The sequence below is a fragment of the Enhydra lutris genome, unplaced genomic scaffold (assembly GCF_002288905.1).
Source record: "Enhydra lutris kenyoni isolate GAN:26980312 unplaced genomic scaffold, ASM228890v2 scaffoldscaffold12, whole genome shotgun sequence".
Lineage (NCBI taxonomy): Eukaryota > Metazoa > Chordata > Mammalia > Carnivora > Mustelidae > Enhydra > Enhydra lutris.
In genome coordinates, this window is record NW_019154096.1 from 22,434,626 (window position 1) to 22,447,121 (window position 12,496).

The 12,496-nt window shown below is 42.6% G+C and overlaps 1 protein-coding gene across 1 annotated transcript in view; it reads right to left on the reverse strand.

Annotated features, from left to right (window-relative positions):
- LOC111145179 (DnaJ heat shock protein family (Hsp40) member C12) overlaps window positions 1-12,496 on the reverse strand; it is a 36,225-nt gene that overhangs the window by 6,154 nt on the left and 17,575 nt on the right. The window contains exons 3-4 of the mRNA XM_022499891.1: window positions 7,120-7,259; window positions 2,509-2,713 (exon numbers count right to left, since the gene is read on the reverse strand). Coding sequence (XP_022355599.1) covers window positions 2,509-2,713; window positions 7,120-7,259 — 345 coding nt within the window. The remainder of the gene's footprint in view (window positions 1-2,508; window positions 2,714-7,119; window positions 7,260-12,496) is intronic.

Consider the following 12,496-nt stretch of genomic DNA (forward strand, 5'->3'; position numbering starts at 1 on the left):
AATTACAATATATCTATCATGTGGAATCCTTATCTGCTGTTTAAAAGGACATAATTAAAAAAAAATAAAAGTAAAAGGATGAGTTAATTCTAAATATAAGAGTCTAAGAAGAAGCCCCATAATAATAAAAACTAACACCAAAAAAAGCACCTACCAGGTACCTCTAAATATTTTACATAATTTATTTATTATTCAAGAAAACCGTATGACATAGACACTAATGTTCTGGCCATATAATAAGAAAACACAGATACAGAGGGGTTAACTTGCTTGAACAAGGTCATACAACTCATCTGTGGAAAAGCAGGGATCTGATTCCAGACTTTGTGCTCTAGGCACTGTTTAGCAGTATAACACCATTATTTTTAAAGCCCTCGCAAGTGAACATGTATTTCTACAGGCTTGTATTAGCATAGAGGACAATGTGGAAGGAGACGCACTTGGGCATCTGCATTGACTTCAGGAAACAGAAGCAGAGAATGATGGGAACCTGGGGTAAGACACTAAGTCACTATCTATATGTGCTTCTTTGAATTTTCTAATAAAAAAAACTCCTATTAATTTGGGGTATTTAAAAAATATGTAAATAAGTGATTTTTTTCAAAGATTTTATTTATTTATTTGACAGAGAGAGAGAGAGATCACAAGAAGGCAGAGCAGCAGGCAGAGAGAGAGGGGGAACCAGGCTCCCTAGATCATGACCTGAGCCGGAGGCAGAGGCTTAACCCCTGAGCCACCCAGGTGCCCCACAAAGAAGTAGTTTTTTAAAGGAAGAGAAAATTTCCTAGAATCTGATGCAAGGGATTCCAGCCTCATGCCTGAGGCTCTGAAGTGATCAGATGTCCCTCCCCACCCCCATTCCCCGCCCACCTCGCCGACCCCAGTGAATTCAGACTAGGTCTGAATCTGAGACAGAGAGACACAGGGAGGCCCCAGGGGGTCAGGAAGCACAGATCTGAACATTCTGGGCTGAGTAAAGAAACATTTGTATGTTTGCCTGTGTGTGCCTGTGCGTGGGTCTCCATTGTTACGTGTGTATTTGCCTAAAACACTGTTTTTTTCTGAAATTCGGTCTTCTGCTTTGATCAGCTTGTTACATTATAACCATGCCCAGATATGAGGCTGATGCAATCGATGTGTGGACTCCACAAAAGGATATCTTGAGTAACCAGCACAGACACCTGAATTGCACCCTAAAAATCTTTATTCTTTCAGGTAATGAGCATGTAGAAGTTCTCCCCAAAGGGAGATTTCAAGTGACTATTTCTAGAAAGACTATAATTCACCACAAACTAATTATCTTCTTTTCTTCAGTAAATATTCAAGGATTCAAGGACTTTCAGGAGCCTTTGGTTTAAAAGCTAAATTCTAAAGAGATGCTGAATCACAACCCTGAGAGCCTAGCAAGACTCTGAAGGACAATGACAGTGTGTGTACAAAACACACCTACACGAGATCAACACAGTGGGATGGCTGGAAACACAAAGAAATGATCACAATAGCTGACATTAACCCAAGACCGGCTGCGTAGGCGAATCACTGTGATAAGCATTTTTCATGGATCTCATTTAATCCTCATGATATTCTATGAGAAGGTACCATAACGATCTTGATTTTATAGAGGAGGAAACTGAAATACAGAGAAGTTAAGTAACTTTTACCAAGTAATACAGATCACAAGTGGTAGAGCTAGGTAGGTAGTGTAGCTTGGGAACTTAATCTCTATAATGCCTTGCTTCAGTGGAGCTGTCTATCATCCAGAATGTCTCCAGAGCTACTTCCAGATGTACCTTCTCAAGTAGTGCAATGCCTTGCCTTACACGCAGACTGAAACCAAGTTGCCTTAGTTCAGCCCCTTCCCCTGCTGCACGCAAGATGGAGAGCTTTGGGAAAATCACTCAACCTCCCTGGACTTCAGGTTTCTCATCTGTAAAATGAGCAATATGGTGCCAACCTCACAAGCTTGTAGTGAGGGGTAAATAAATTGTCTATGAACTAAACATAAGACAAGATAATACATGTAAAGTAATGCACATAAAGAACATTTCTATACACAGTAAACACCCAATAAATGGCAGTGTATTTCAGTCCAGCAGAAGACACTCCCAGAAATGCCCCAAATTTCCCTTGCAAAGAATGTATTGGGGAATGTGTCTTCCAGTGTCTGTGTCAGTCCTAAGTAAGTATCTTTTAAGGTGGTAAAGTAAACCTTAAATTTGGCACTACTGTTTAGTTGGAAGAGGTTGAGAATAAACGCAGTATAAACCAAGCCCTTTAAAGATTTTATTTACTTATTTGACAGACAGAGATCACAAGTAGGCAGACAGGCATGCAGAGAGAAAGGGAGAAGCAGGGAGCCCTGATGAGCAGGGAGCCCAAAGCGGAGCCCGAGATCAGGACCTGAGCCAAAGGCAGAGGCTTTAACCCACTAAGCCAGCCAGGTGTCCCAAACCAAGCTCTTTAATTTCAGATCTTCTTTGTTCTGCAAAGCTACATGACTTGACTTACTTGGAGAATCGGGATTTTGTGGCGGGAATGACTTCTCCAAGGACTTGGATTCTTTTTGCTCCATTTTCTCTGTGGTTGAACCCAGTTCCTCTTTCTTTATTTCTCTTTGCTTGTTCCATTCCTCATTTTCAATCTTGTCGGTATGAGGCTGGTCAGATTCTTCCAGCATCAGATCTTTTTTACCTCTGACAGCCCAGTGCATTGACTACATTAATTAAAAGTAGACACAAAACATAAAATCAGTATTATATAGTATTCTGTATTTAAAGTTCAATGTGTGGTAAAACCTGACCTACATTTAAGAATTTTTCTGTAGGTTTTATTTCAAAATAAAAATGTAAATTTTGGGGTGCCTGACTGGTTCAGTCAGTGGAACAGGTGACTATCCCAGGGTGGTGGATTTGAGCCCCAGGTTGGCCTAGAGCTTACTTAAAGAGAAAGAGAGAGAGAGAGGGAGAAAGAGAGGAAGGTGGAAGGAAGGAGGGAAAGAAGGAAGGAAATAAGGGAGGAACGGAAAAAGATGGGACACTTGGTTGGCTCAGACAGTAGAGCATGCAACTCTTGACCTAGGGGTTGTAAGTTTGAGCCCCTCTCTGGTGAAGAGATTACCTAAAAATAAAATCTTTAAGGGGCACCTGGGTGGCTCAGTAGGTGGGGTGTCTGACTCCTGGTTTCACCTCAAGTCCTGATCTCAGATCTCAGGGTCGTGAGATTGCATCCTGCATAGGGCTCTGCACTTGGTGGAAACCTGCTTAGGATTCTCTCTCTCTCTGACCCTACCCCATCTCTCTCTCTAAAATAAATAGGGACGCCTGGGTGGCTCAGTGGGTTAAGCCTCTGCCTTCCACTCAGGTCATGATCTCAGGGTCCTAGGATAGAGCCCTGCATGGGGCTCTCTACTCAGCAGGGAGCCTGCTTCCTGCTCTCCCTCTGCCTACCTCTCTGCCTACTTGTGATCTCTCTTTCTCTGTCAAATAAATAAACAAAATCGTTTAAAAATAAATAAATAAATAAAGTAAAATAAATAAATAAATTTCAAAAAAAAAAGAAATATTTTCTTAAAATGTTAATTTTAGGGGCACCTGGGTGGCTCAGTCCATTAAGCATCTGGCTTCAGCTCAGATCATGATCTCGGGGTCCTGGGATCGAGCCTTGAGTCGCTTGAGTCGGCTCTGCTCAGTGGGGAGCCTGCTTATCCCTCTTCTTCTGTCCCTCTCCCCCCAGCTCATGCTCTTTCTCTCAAATAAACAAATAAAATATTTTTTTTCAATGTTAATTTTTAAAAGGGACAGCGGCCTTAGCTGGTGCAAAAAATCTGCTTTTGGTTTGGTTGGTTTGGATCTGTTGTTGTTTAGTTAGGTTTCTTCCTTTTTCTGCAGGTGCACAGAGTGGAAGAGGCTGTCCAGTGGTTTTATCTGTCAGGGAAGGGATATCGGGAAGGTCAGTGAAAAATAGAAAATAAGAAATTCAAGAATTCAGGGCCCAGAGAGCTGAAAATGTGGTCCTTCAACATCATAAGTCTGTTAAGTGTCCTGTACAGTGAATTTACTCCAGGCCTCAGTACTTCTTTCTCAGAATAAAAGTGACTCCTATTTCCCTTAGATGGTGTTGAGGATTAATGACTTACCTACAGTAAATGCTTTGATAAATGCCAAAGATATCCTGAGATAATAGTTTTATTCATCCATCCACTTTATAAGAATAAAATATTTTAACATCAGGCCCCTGTATCTGCTGATCCCAATTAAAGAAATACACAGGGGAAAAATCCAAACGGTATCTAACCTCAAATTCAGGCGCCTCTCATACTTTGCACTTCAATCAAAGGACTAATGTAAGAGCGATGCTAGGCAGCCTGGTTTGCTGGGACACAATTAGGCCTCATTTTTGTGCTCACAGAGCGTATTTCTCAGCTCCCCTAAGATATTAACTGGGCAGAACAACATTTAACATCGAGGAAACTAGTGTGGAATGACTCAGTTCAATAGAAGGATCATCAGCATAAATATCAAATGATAGCAGTTGAGAGAGACTAAGAGGGACATTAGGAAAAGGACAGTCTGTGCAGCAAAATAATGAACTGCACCAGACCAAAAAACTCACTGTGTGCAGTGGGTGAACCAATGCTATACAGACACCAAGCCTGTGTGCAAAGGCCACTGTCCTACAGTCTATGAAATTGGTATGTTGTTTATTCTACCTTCTCCATTAACTTGTTTATCAGCTTTCTTTAATGTGTTTTTTTCCCCTAGGAAGTCATTTTTAAAATTCTGGACCTTTGGGCGCCAGGGTGGCTTAGTCAGTTAAACATCTGCCTTCAGCTCCGGTTTTGATTCCAGGGTCCTGTTATCCAGTCCCAAATCCGGCTCTCTGCTCCAAGGGAAGCCTGCTTCTTCCTCTTCCTCTGCCCCTCCCCCTGGCTCGTGCACTCTCTCTCTCTCTCTCTCAAATAAATAAAATCTTTAAAATAAATAAAGTCAGTAATTTCATTTAATTCTAGACCTTGTTTAATAATAAAAAATTGTGCCTACATGCCAGTAAATATTAAATAGACAAACAGAGGGACGCCTGGGTGGCTCAGATGGCTAAGCGGCTGCCTTCGGCTCAGGTCATGATCCCAGCGTCCTAGGATCAAGTCCCACATCCTGCTCCTTGCTCGGCAGGGAGCCTGCTTCTCCCTCTGCCTCTGCCTGCCACTCTGTCTGCCTGTGTGCGCTCGCTCTCTCTTGCTCTCTCTCTCTGACAAAGAAAAATAAATAAAATCTTAAAAAAAAAAAAGAAATAGACAAATAGAAAAAAATCAATTGATTTACGTGAGCCATGGATAAGCGAAATAACTATTCAAAATTGACTAGCTGTTTTTATTCTGGATCAACATAAGTGAATTTTTTACTTGCTTGGGTGATCTTTGACAAGCTCTTGGATAACATTCATTTAGGACAGACTGTTTTCTGAACAGGCCCAGAAGGTACTGAATTACACACTGTTCCTGGGGAAAGGGTAACCAAACAGGCATAGTAGGAAGCTTCCCTGTTGTTGTAGCCAACTGGACTCACCCCAAGGACACCACACCGAGCCCAGGAACCCAGGAACAATCAGTGGACAAACAGATCCACGTGAGGGTAACTCAAAGAGCCCAAAGAGCCCTCCCAGAAGGGATCAATTTGTCAAACAATCAATTCACCAAAAATGTGTGCCTATTAACTCTTTTTTCTAAAGGTTTTATTTGTTTATTTGAGAGAGAGAGAGCATGAGCAGGAGGATAAGCAGAAAGAAAGGGAGAAGCAGACTCCCCACTGAGTGCTGAGTCTGATGTGGGGGCTCCACCCAGGGTTCCACTCGGGGCTCAGGGTTCATGGCCAGGCTCAACATCAGGACTCTGAGATCATGCAGTAAGCCCAAGTCATAGTTTCTCTGTTGGGGCGCCTGGGTGGCTCAGTCAGTGTGTGACTTGATTTCAGCTCAGGTCATGATCTCATGGTTGTGAGATCAAGCCCCACTTCGGCTCCACACTGGGCATGTAGCCTGCTTAAGATTCTCTCTCTCTCCCTCAGCCCCTCCCCTCCTAAATATATATATAAATATAATTTTTATATATTGAAATATATATATATAAAGGCAAATGTAAGAACAAAGTAAGTGTCTAACACAGTAATTATGGTGATTACTTTTATATTTAGTTTTTTTAATAGCATGAAAAAAGAGAACGCAATGACTTAAAGTCTCTCTGCATCAATACAATGACTCTTTCACCAGAATTTGTAACAAGAATAAATTTAAAATAATTTACAGCTTTCTTTAATTAATCAGGCTCTGTTTTTTATAGAATTTATAAGCCTTATGAAAAGAACTAAAAGGATGGAAGAGAAGAATTTGCACTGGTTCAAAATTCAGCAGTATTATATGAGCCACTTGAGAAGCACAGTTGTCAGAATGTATAAAACAGGGCACCTGGGTAGCTCAGTGGGTTAAGCCTCTGCCTTCGGCCCAGGTCATGATTTCCGGGTCCTGGGATCGAGCCCTACATCGGGCTCTCTGCTTGTTGGGGAGTCTGCTTCCCCCTCTCTCTCTGCCTGCCTCTCTGCCTACTTGTGGTCTCTCTCTCTCTCTCTCTCTGTCAAATAAATAAAATCTTAAAAAAAAAAAAAGAATATATAAAACAATAAATGCCAGTGAGGAGTATAGATATGGAATCAAACAGCCAAGCAGAGTGACAATCACAGTCATCAGCTCTTCTGGCACTGATCCATTGAATTCCCCTCCATAGGGTTTGTGGACACTGAGTCATATCCGTATTCTATCAGCTTCTTGGTATTCTCCCTCCTACTGCCTATCGACCTTTTTTTTTTTTTTTAAAGATTTATTTATTTGACAGACAGAGATCACAAGCAGGCAGAGAGTCAGGCAGAGAGAGAGGGGGAAGCAGGCTCCCCGCCGAGCAGAGAGCCCGATGCGGGGCTCGATTCCAGGACCCTGGGATCATGACCCGAGCCGAAAGCAGAGGCTTTAACCCACTGAGCCACCCAGGCGCCCCTGCCTATCGACTTTTTAAGCTACTACGTGAGTCTAATCCATGGGCAGCCTGAGCTTCAGGCTCAAAGAGAAACCTACCGTTTTCACCGAGTCACTCAAAGCTTCCCACTGCTGGAATGGCATCGACATCTGGCTCCTGCGCCAGTGGTCATAACGGGCACGACTCTCCGTATTCGTCAGAACATCCTTTGCCTTCTGCAGTTTCTGAAAAGTCTCCACTGGAAAACAGATCAAAAGATGAGCACTTCTCTCTTGAAGGAGTTATTTTAAACTCCCAAGCAAAGGGATCTCACTGGAAGAGGTCTGTTATTTACCAGCTATGTGACCTTGGGCCAGTTCACCTCTTCAAGCTTTAATTTCCTCATGTGTAGAGTGAATCACAAGGACAAGTGAGGTCATGTATGTACAGCGCCTGGCTCACAGTTTATCCACTCTCTTTACTGAGCTCCAGTGCTGTTCCGGGTGTTGATGACACGGGTGTGAACCATAGACACGAACTATTTAGTGGGATTGACATTTAGAAACATCAAAAAAAATTACAGTTTTGTCTACTCGGAAGACGACTACCTTTGCTACTGGTAGTTGTGAGGAAGGGTAGTGATTGGGCTAGGGGAACAGTGGAAAGGAAGACCCTAAGGCAGGAAGGAGCACAGTGATTTAGAGAAAATAGAAAAGGCCCATGTGGGGGCGCCTGGGTGGCTCAGTGGGTTAAAGCCTCTGCCTTTGGCTCAGGTCATGATCCCAGGATCCTGGGATTGAGTCCCGCATCGGGCTCTCTGCTCAGCAGGGAGCCTGCTTCCCTTCCTCTCTCTCTGCCTGCTTCCCTGCCTACTTGTGATCTCTGTCTGTCAAGTAAATAAATCTTAAAAAAAAAAAAAAAAAAAAAGAATATTTCTTTAAAAAAAAAAAGGCCCATGTGGCTGGAGGACACAGGGCTGGGAAAGGATGACGAGGAAATGAGGAATGGGGACCCAGTCATCCAGGAACTTAGAGGCCTAAGGATTCTGGTCTGTTTTTTGTTGTAAGAACAGTAAGAAGCTATTGGGAGGGTTTAAGCACAGGAAGTAACATGATGGGCGGTTAATAAATGGTAACTTTGTCACTGATCTATTTGACCAGATGGCATACAATAGAAACCATCCGTGTCCCTTTTGTAAACACTTCCAATGTCCTTCTGCTCCTCAATGAAGTTCAAACTTTCTATAGAACAATACACAAAAATCAATTGTGTTTTCATACGGTAGCAATGAGCAATCTGAAAATGAAATCCGGGAAGGAATCCCATTTACAATAGCATCAAAAAGAATAAAATACTTAGAAAAAAATGTTGAACAAAAGAAATGCAAGATTTATATACTGAAAACTATAAAACACTGTTGGAAGAAATTAAATATCTAAATAAATAAATATCCATGTTCATGGATCAGAAGACCCAACATTGTTAAGATGGCTGTGGAGGCCGAGAAAATTAAGGCCATCCCACCTCAAGTTTAGCTGATGTGGGAAACAGAGGGAGAAGAAAATCATTAAAATTCCTCACCTATTGACAAGCCCTTGAAAGACAGAGTGGCTCTCCCCTGGGGACTTAACTGCCCTCACCTTGAGATTTTGCTAAGGAAAATCCTAGCGTGACCAACTCCCTACCCCGACAGGTCCGACCAGAATCCTGTAAGTCTACTTTAACAATTCCTTTAGGAAACTTTATCTCTAAACCTCCAAGATAGTGTTGAGAATCATTCCCAAGTATATGACCCACTGACATACATCTAAAAGGTCTCACAAGAAGATTTTTATTATTGGTAATGAATAACCTTTTCCTCAGACAACAGCTAGCCCCTCAAGGTCCTGGAGACCTCGCTTCCAAAATTCCTTAGAGACTTACATCATCCATAACCCCCTTTGTCCTCACCCACTGCCGAGTCCACTCCTACTCTGCCTTTAAAAACTCTGACTGTAACCTGGCTCATGGTCCAAGTCCCTACTCCGCTGTGTCGGGTATACTTGGGCCCAAGCTTAAGCTCGTCAAATAAACCCTCGTGTGATTGCATCGGTGCTTGGCTCCTTGGTGGTCTCTGGGACGCGAAAACTCGGGCATAACAATGGCAAATATTCTCCAAACCGCTCTTTAGATTTAATGCGATCTCTATCAAAATCCCAGGTGCCTTTTTTCAGCAGAAATTGACAAGTTGATCCTAAAAATCCGTATGTACATATAAGGGACTCAGAATAGCCAAAACAATCTTGAAAAACAAAAACAAAGTTGGAAGAACCCACACTTTCCAATTTAAAACTTTCTACAAAGCTACAGTAATGAAACAGTGTGGTAATAGCATTAGAGTAAACATAAATAAATGGGATATTATGAGTCCAAAAATAAACCCTCAAAATTTGCAGTCAATTGGTTTTCTTTCTTTTAGGGGCGCCTCGGTGCCTCAGACATTAAGTGTCTGCCTTCGGCTCAGGTCATGATTCCAGGGTCCTGGGATCGAGCCCCACACTGGGCTCCCTGCTCAGCGGAAAGCTGGCTTCTCCTTCTCCCACTCCCCTGGCTTGTGTTCCCTCTCTCACTGTGTCTCTCTCTGTCAAATAAATAAATAAAATCTTTTTAAAAAGTGGATGAGGGGTGCCTGGGTGGCTCAGTCGATTAGCCATCTGCCTTCGGCTCAGGTCATGATCTCAGGGTCCTGGGATCGAGCCCACATCAGGCTTCCTCATAAGTGGGAGTCTGTTTCTCCCTCTCCCTCTACCCCTCAACGCCCAGCTCATGCTCTCTTTCTCTCTCTCAAATAAATAAATAAAATCTGGGCACCTGGGTGGCTCAGTTGGTTAAGCGACTGCCTTCAGCTCAGGTCATGATCCCGGGGTCCTGGCATCAAGTCCCTCATCAGGCTCCCTCTTCAGTGGGTAGTCCTCTTCTCCCTCTCCTCCCTGCTCCTGTCCGCTCTCACTATCTCCACCTCTCTCTCTCTCCAATGATTAAATTTTTTTTTAAATCTTTTTAAAATAAATAAATAAATAAAATCCTTTTTAAAAAATAGAGAAATCTGTAGCGAGAATAAGTAGATTCATGGTTACCAGGGGCTGGGCAGGGGGAAATGGGAAATGATTGCCAATGAGTACAGGGTTTCTTTCTTCTTCACAACAACCTTATGATGTGGATATTACTATCATTATCATTATTATTATTCCCATTTTACAGAACCTAAGCCTAAAGGAGTCAATGTAACTTATCCAAAGTCCCAAAACTTCAAGCGATGGAGCCACAAATCAAACCCAAGCCTGCCAGGCCTCCCAGCTGCCGCTCTCCACTGACTGCCTTTCTGCTTCTTCCATTTTCTTGCAATGGATGTTACCCTCCAATCCACAGCTTCTCCTCCACCTCCAGAGATAATAAAATGTCATCATTCACCAATAAGATCCTAATTGTGCCCTTGAGAAGCTCAGAGTCTAGTAAGGAAGCAGACATATAAGCAAATCATTTCAAATTTAATGTGATAGAAATATAGAAGCAAGACTTCTCCACTTGGGGAGTCAGAAAATATTTCATTAGTTTTCTCTATACTTGGATCATCCTTGACTTTTTCTCGTACGTCTCACTTCTAACCCCTTAGCAAACCCTACTGGCTCTACTTTTAAAATATATCTAAGATCTGATTCCTTGTTGCCACTTCCACTACCCCCACTCTGGTTCAAGCCACTGTCTTCTCTTGGTTGGAGTATTATACTAGCTTCTCAGCTGGTCTCCCTGCCTTTATCTCAGTCTGTTTTCTACAAAACAGTTAGAGAGATCTTTTAAAAAATAAGTGACATAGTATCACTCCTCTGCTCAAAATGACTTTTAATGACTTCCCAGTTGTCTTACAGTAAAATTGCAATTTCTTACCACCAGTGGCATGGCTAGTAGGTCTGATATGTTCTGCCTGCCTTTTACCATCTCTTCCTTCTCTGATCTCATTTTCTTCTTTTCTCCCCATCTCCCCTTGCTACAGCCATAGGAGATTCCCTGATGCATCTTGAGTACACCAAGCACACACCAGCCCCAGGACCTTGGCACTTACTATCCTTTCTACAAAGAATACTTTTACACCAGGCACTCATATGTCATCTCAGATCCTGTCTTGTAGAGGGGGTCTTCCCTGACTATGCTGTATAAAATGACTGCCCACCAGCACCACGCCTTTATCTCCCTTGCCCTACTTTATGTTTCTTTATAGTACTTGCCCCCAGCCATTATATAGTTTTTTGTTTATGATCTGTCTCCTCTACCACAATACAAACTCCATGGAAACAGAGACTTTATCTCTTTTTTCGGTCTCTGCTATATCCTTTGCACTGAAACAGCATAGCAGGTGCTCAAGAGGTGTCTGTTCAATGAACCAATGAGTGAATGCTTCCTATTTTGAGTGTGAGAAAGATAATATATAGTGCTATTCCCTGAGCTCCAACCACCAAAGAAATGACACATATCATTAAAACATTTTGTGAATTAGGAATATTTTAAAGTGTCAGTGGGGAAACTAATTTAAATTGCCCTCATAGTGTTTAAAAATACCTCATGGTCAGGGGTTGCCTAGGTGACTCAGTCGGTTAAACTTTTGACTCTTGATTTCCACTCAGGTCATGATCACATGGTCGTGGGGTCTAGCCCTGCACCGGGCTGCATGCTCAGTGCAAATCTGCTTGAGATTCTCTCTCTCCCTCTCCCTTCGTCCCTCCCCCCGCTCACATGTGCACTCTCTCTCTCTAAAAATAAATACATAAATAAAATATTTAAAAAAAAATAAAACATGGGAAGTAATCAAGAGTCTCTCAAACAGGCTTTGAGGCAAATGTATAATCAATACTGACAGTATTGGGGTGCCTGGGTGGCTCAGTGGGTTAAGCCTCTGCCTTTGGCTCAGGTCATGGTCTCATGGTCCTGGGATCGAGTCCCGCATCAGGCTCTCTGCTTGGCGGGTAGCCTGCTTCCTCCTCTCTCTCTGCCTGCCTCTCTGCCTACTCGTGATCTCTGTCTGTCAAATAAATAAATACAATCTTAAAAAAATAATACTGACAGTATTGAAAATACTGAAATGATTCTGTACCCCGGTGGTAAAGAATTGCTATTCCTGAGCCCCCCTCCTCCAAACACCACCACTTTAAGTGTTCCCCCAACAATCAGAGATGCTCCCTGCCACAGCAGGGTCCCTCCAAGACCTGTCCCAAAGCTGGACAGCACAATACCTAATAAGCCATTAACTAATATCGCCACTGGAGGTATAGCAATTAGTGGGTTAAAGGGAAGACCCTAAAGTTGGGGCTATTGGAAATTACAGGAGAATAAACAAGCTAATAAAAAGCATCTTGCCATAGCAGCTCTCTGTAGTGAGTAATCCTTCCTACTGCTGACGACAACGTAAATATCCCACTGTACAAATAAGATGTCATTTTTTCCAAAGGGAATAAAAAGCTCATT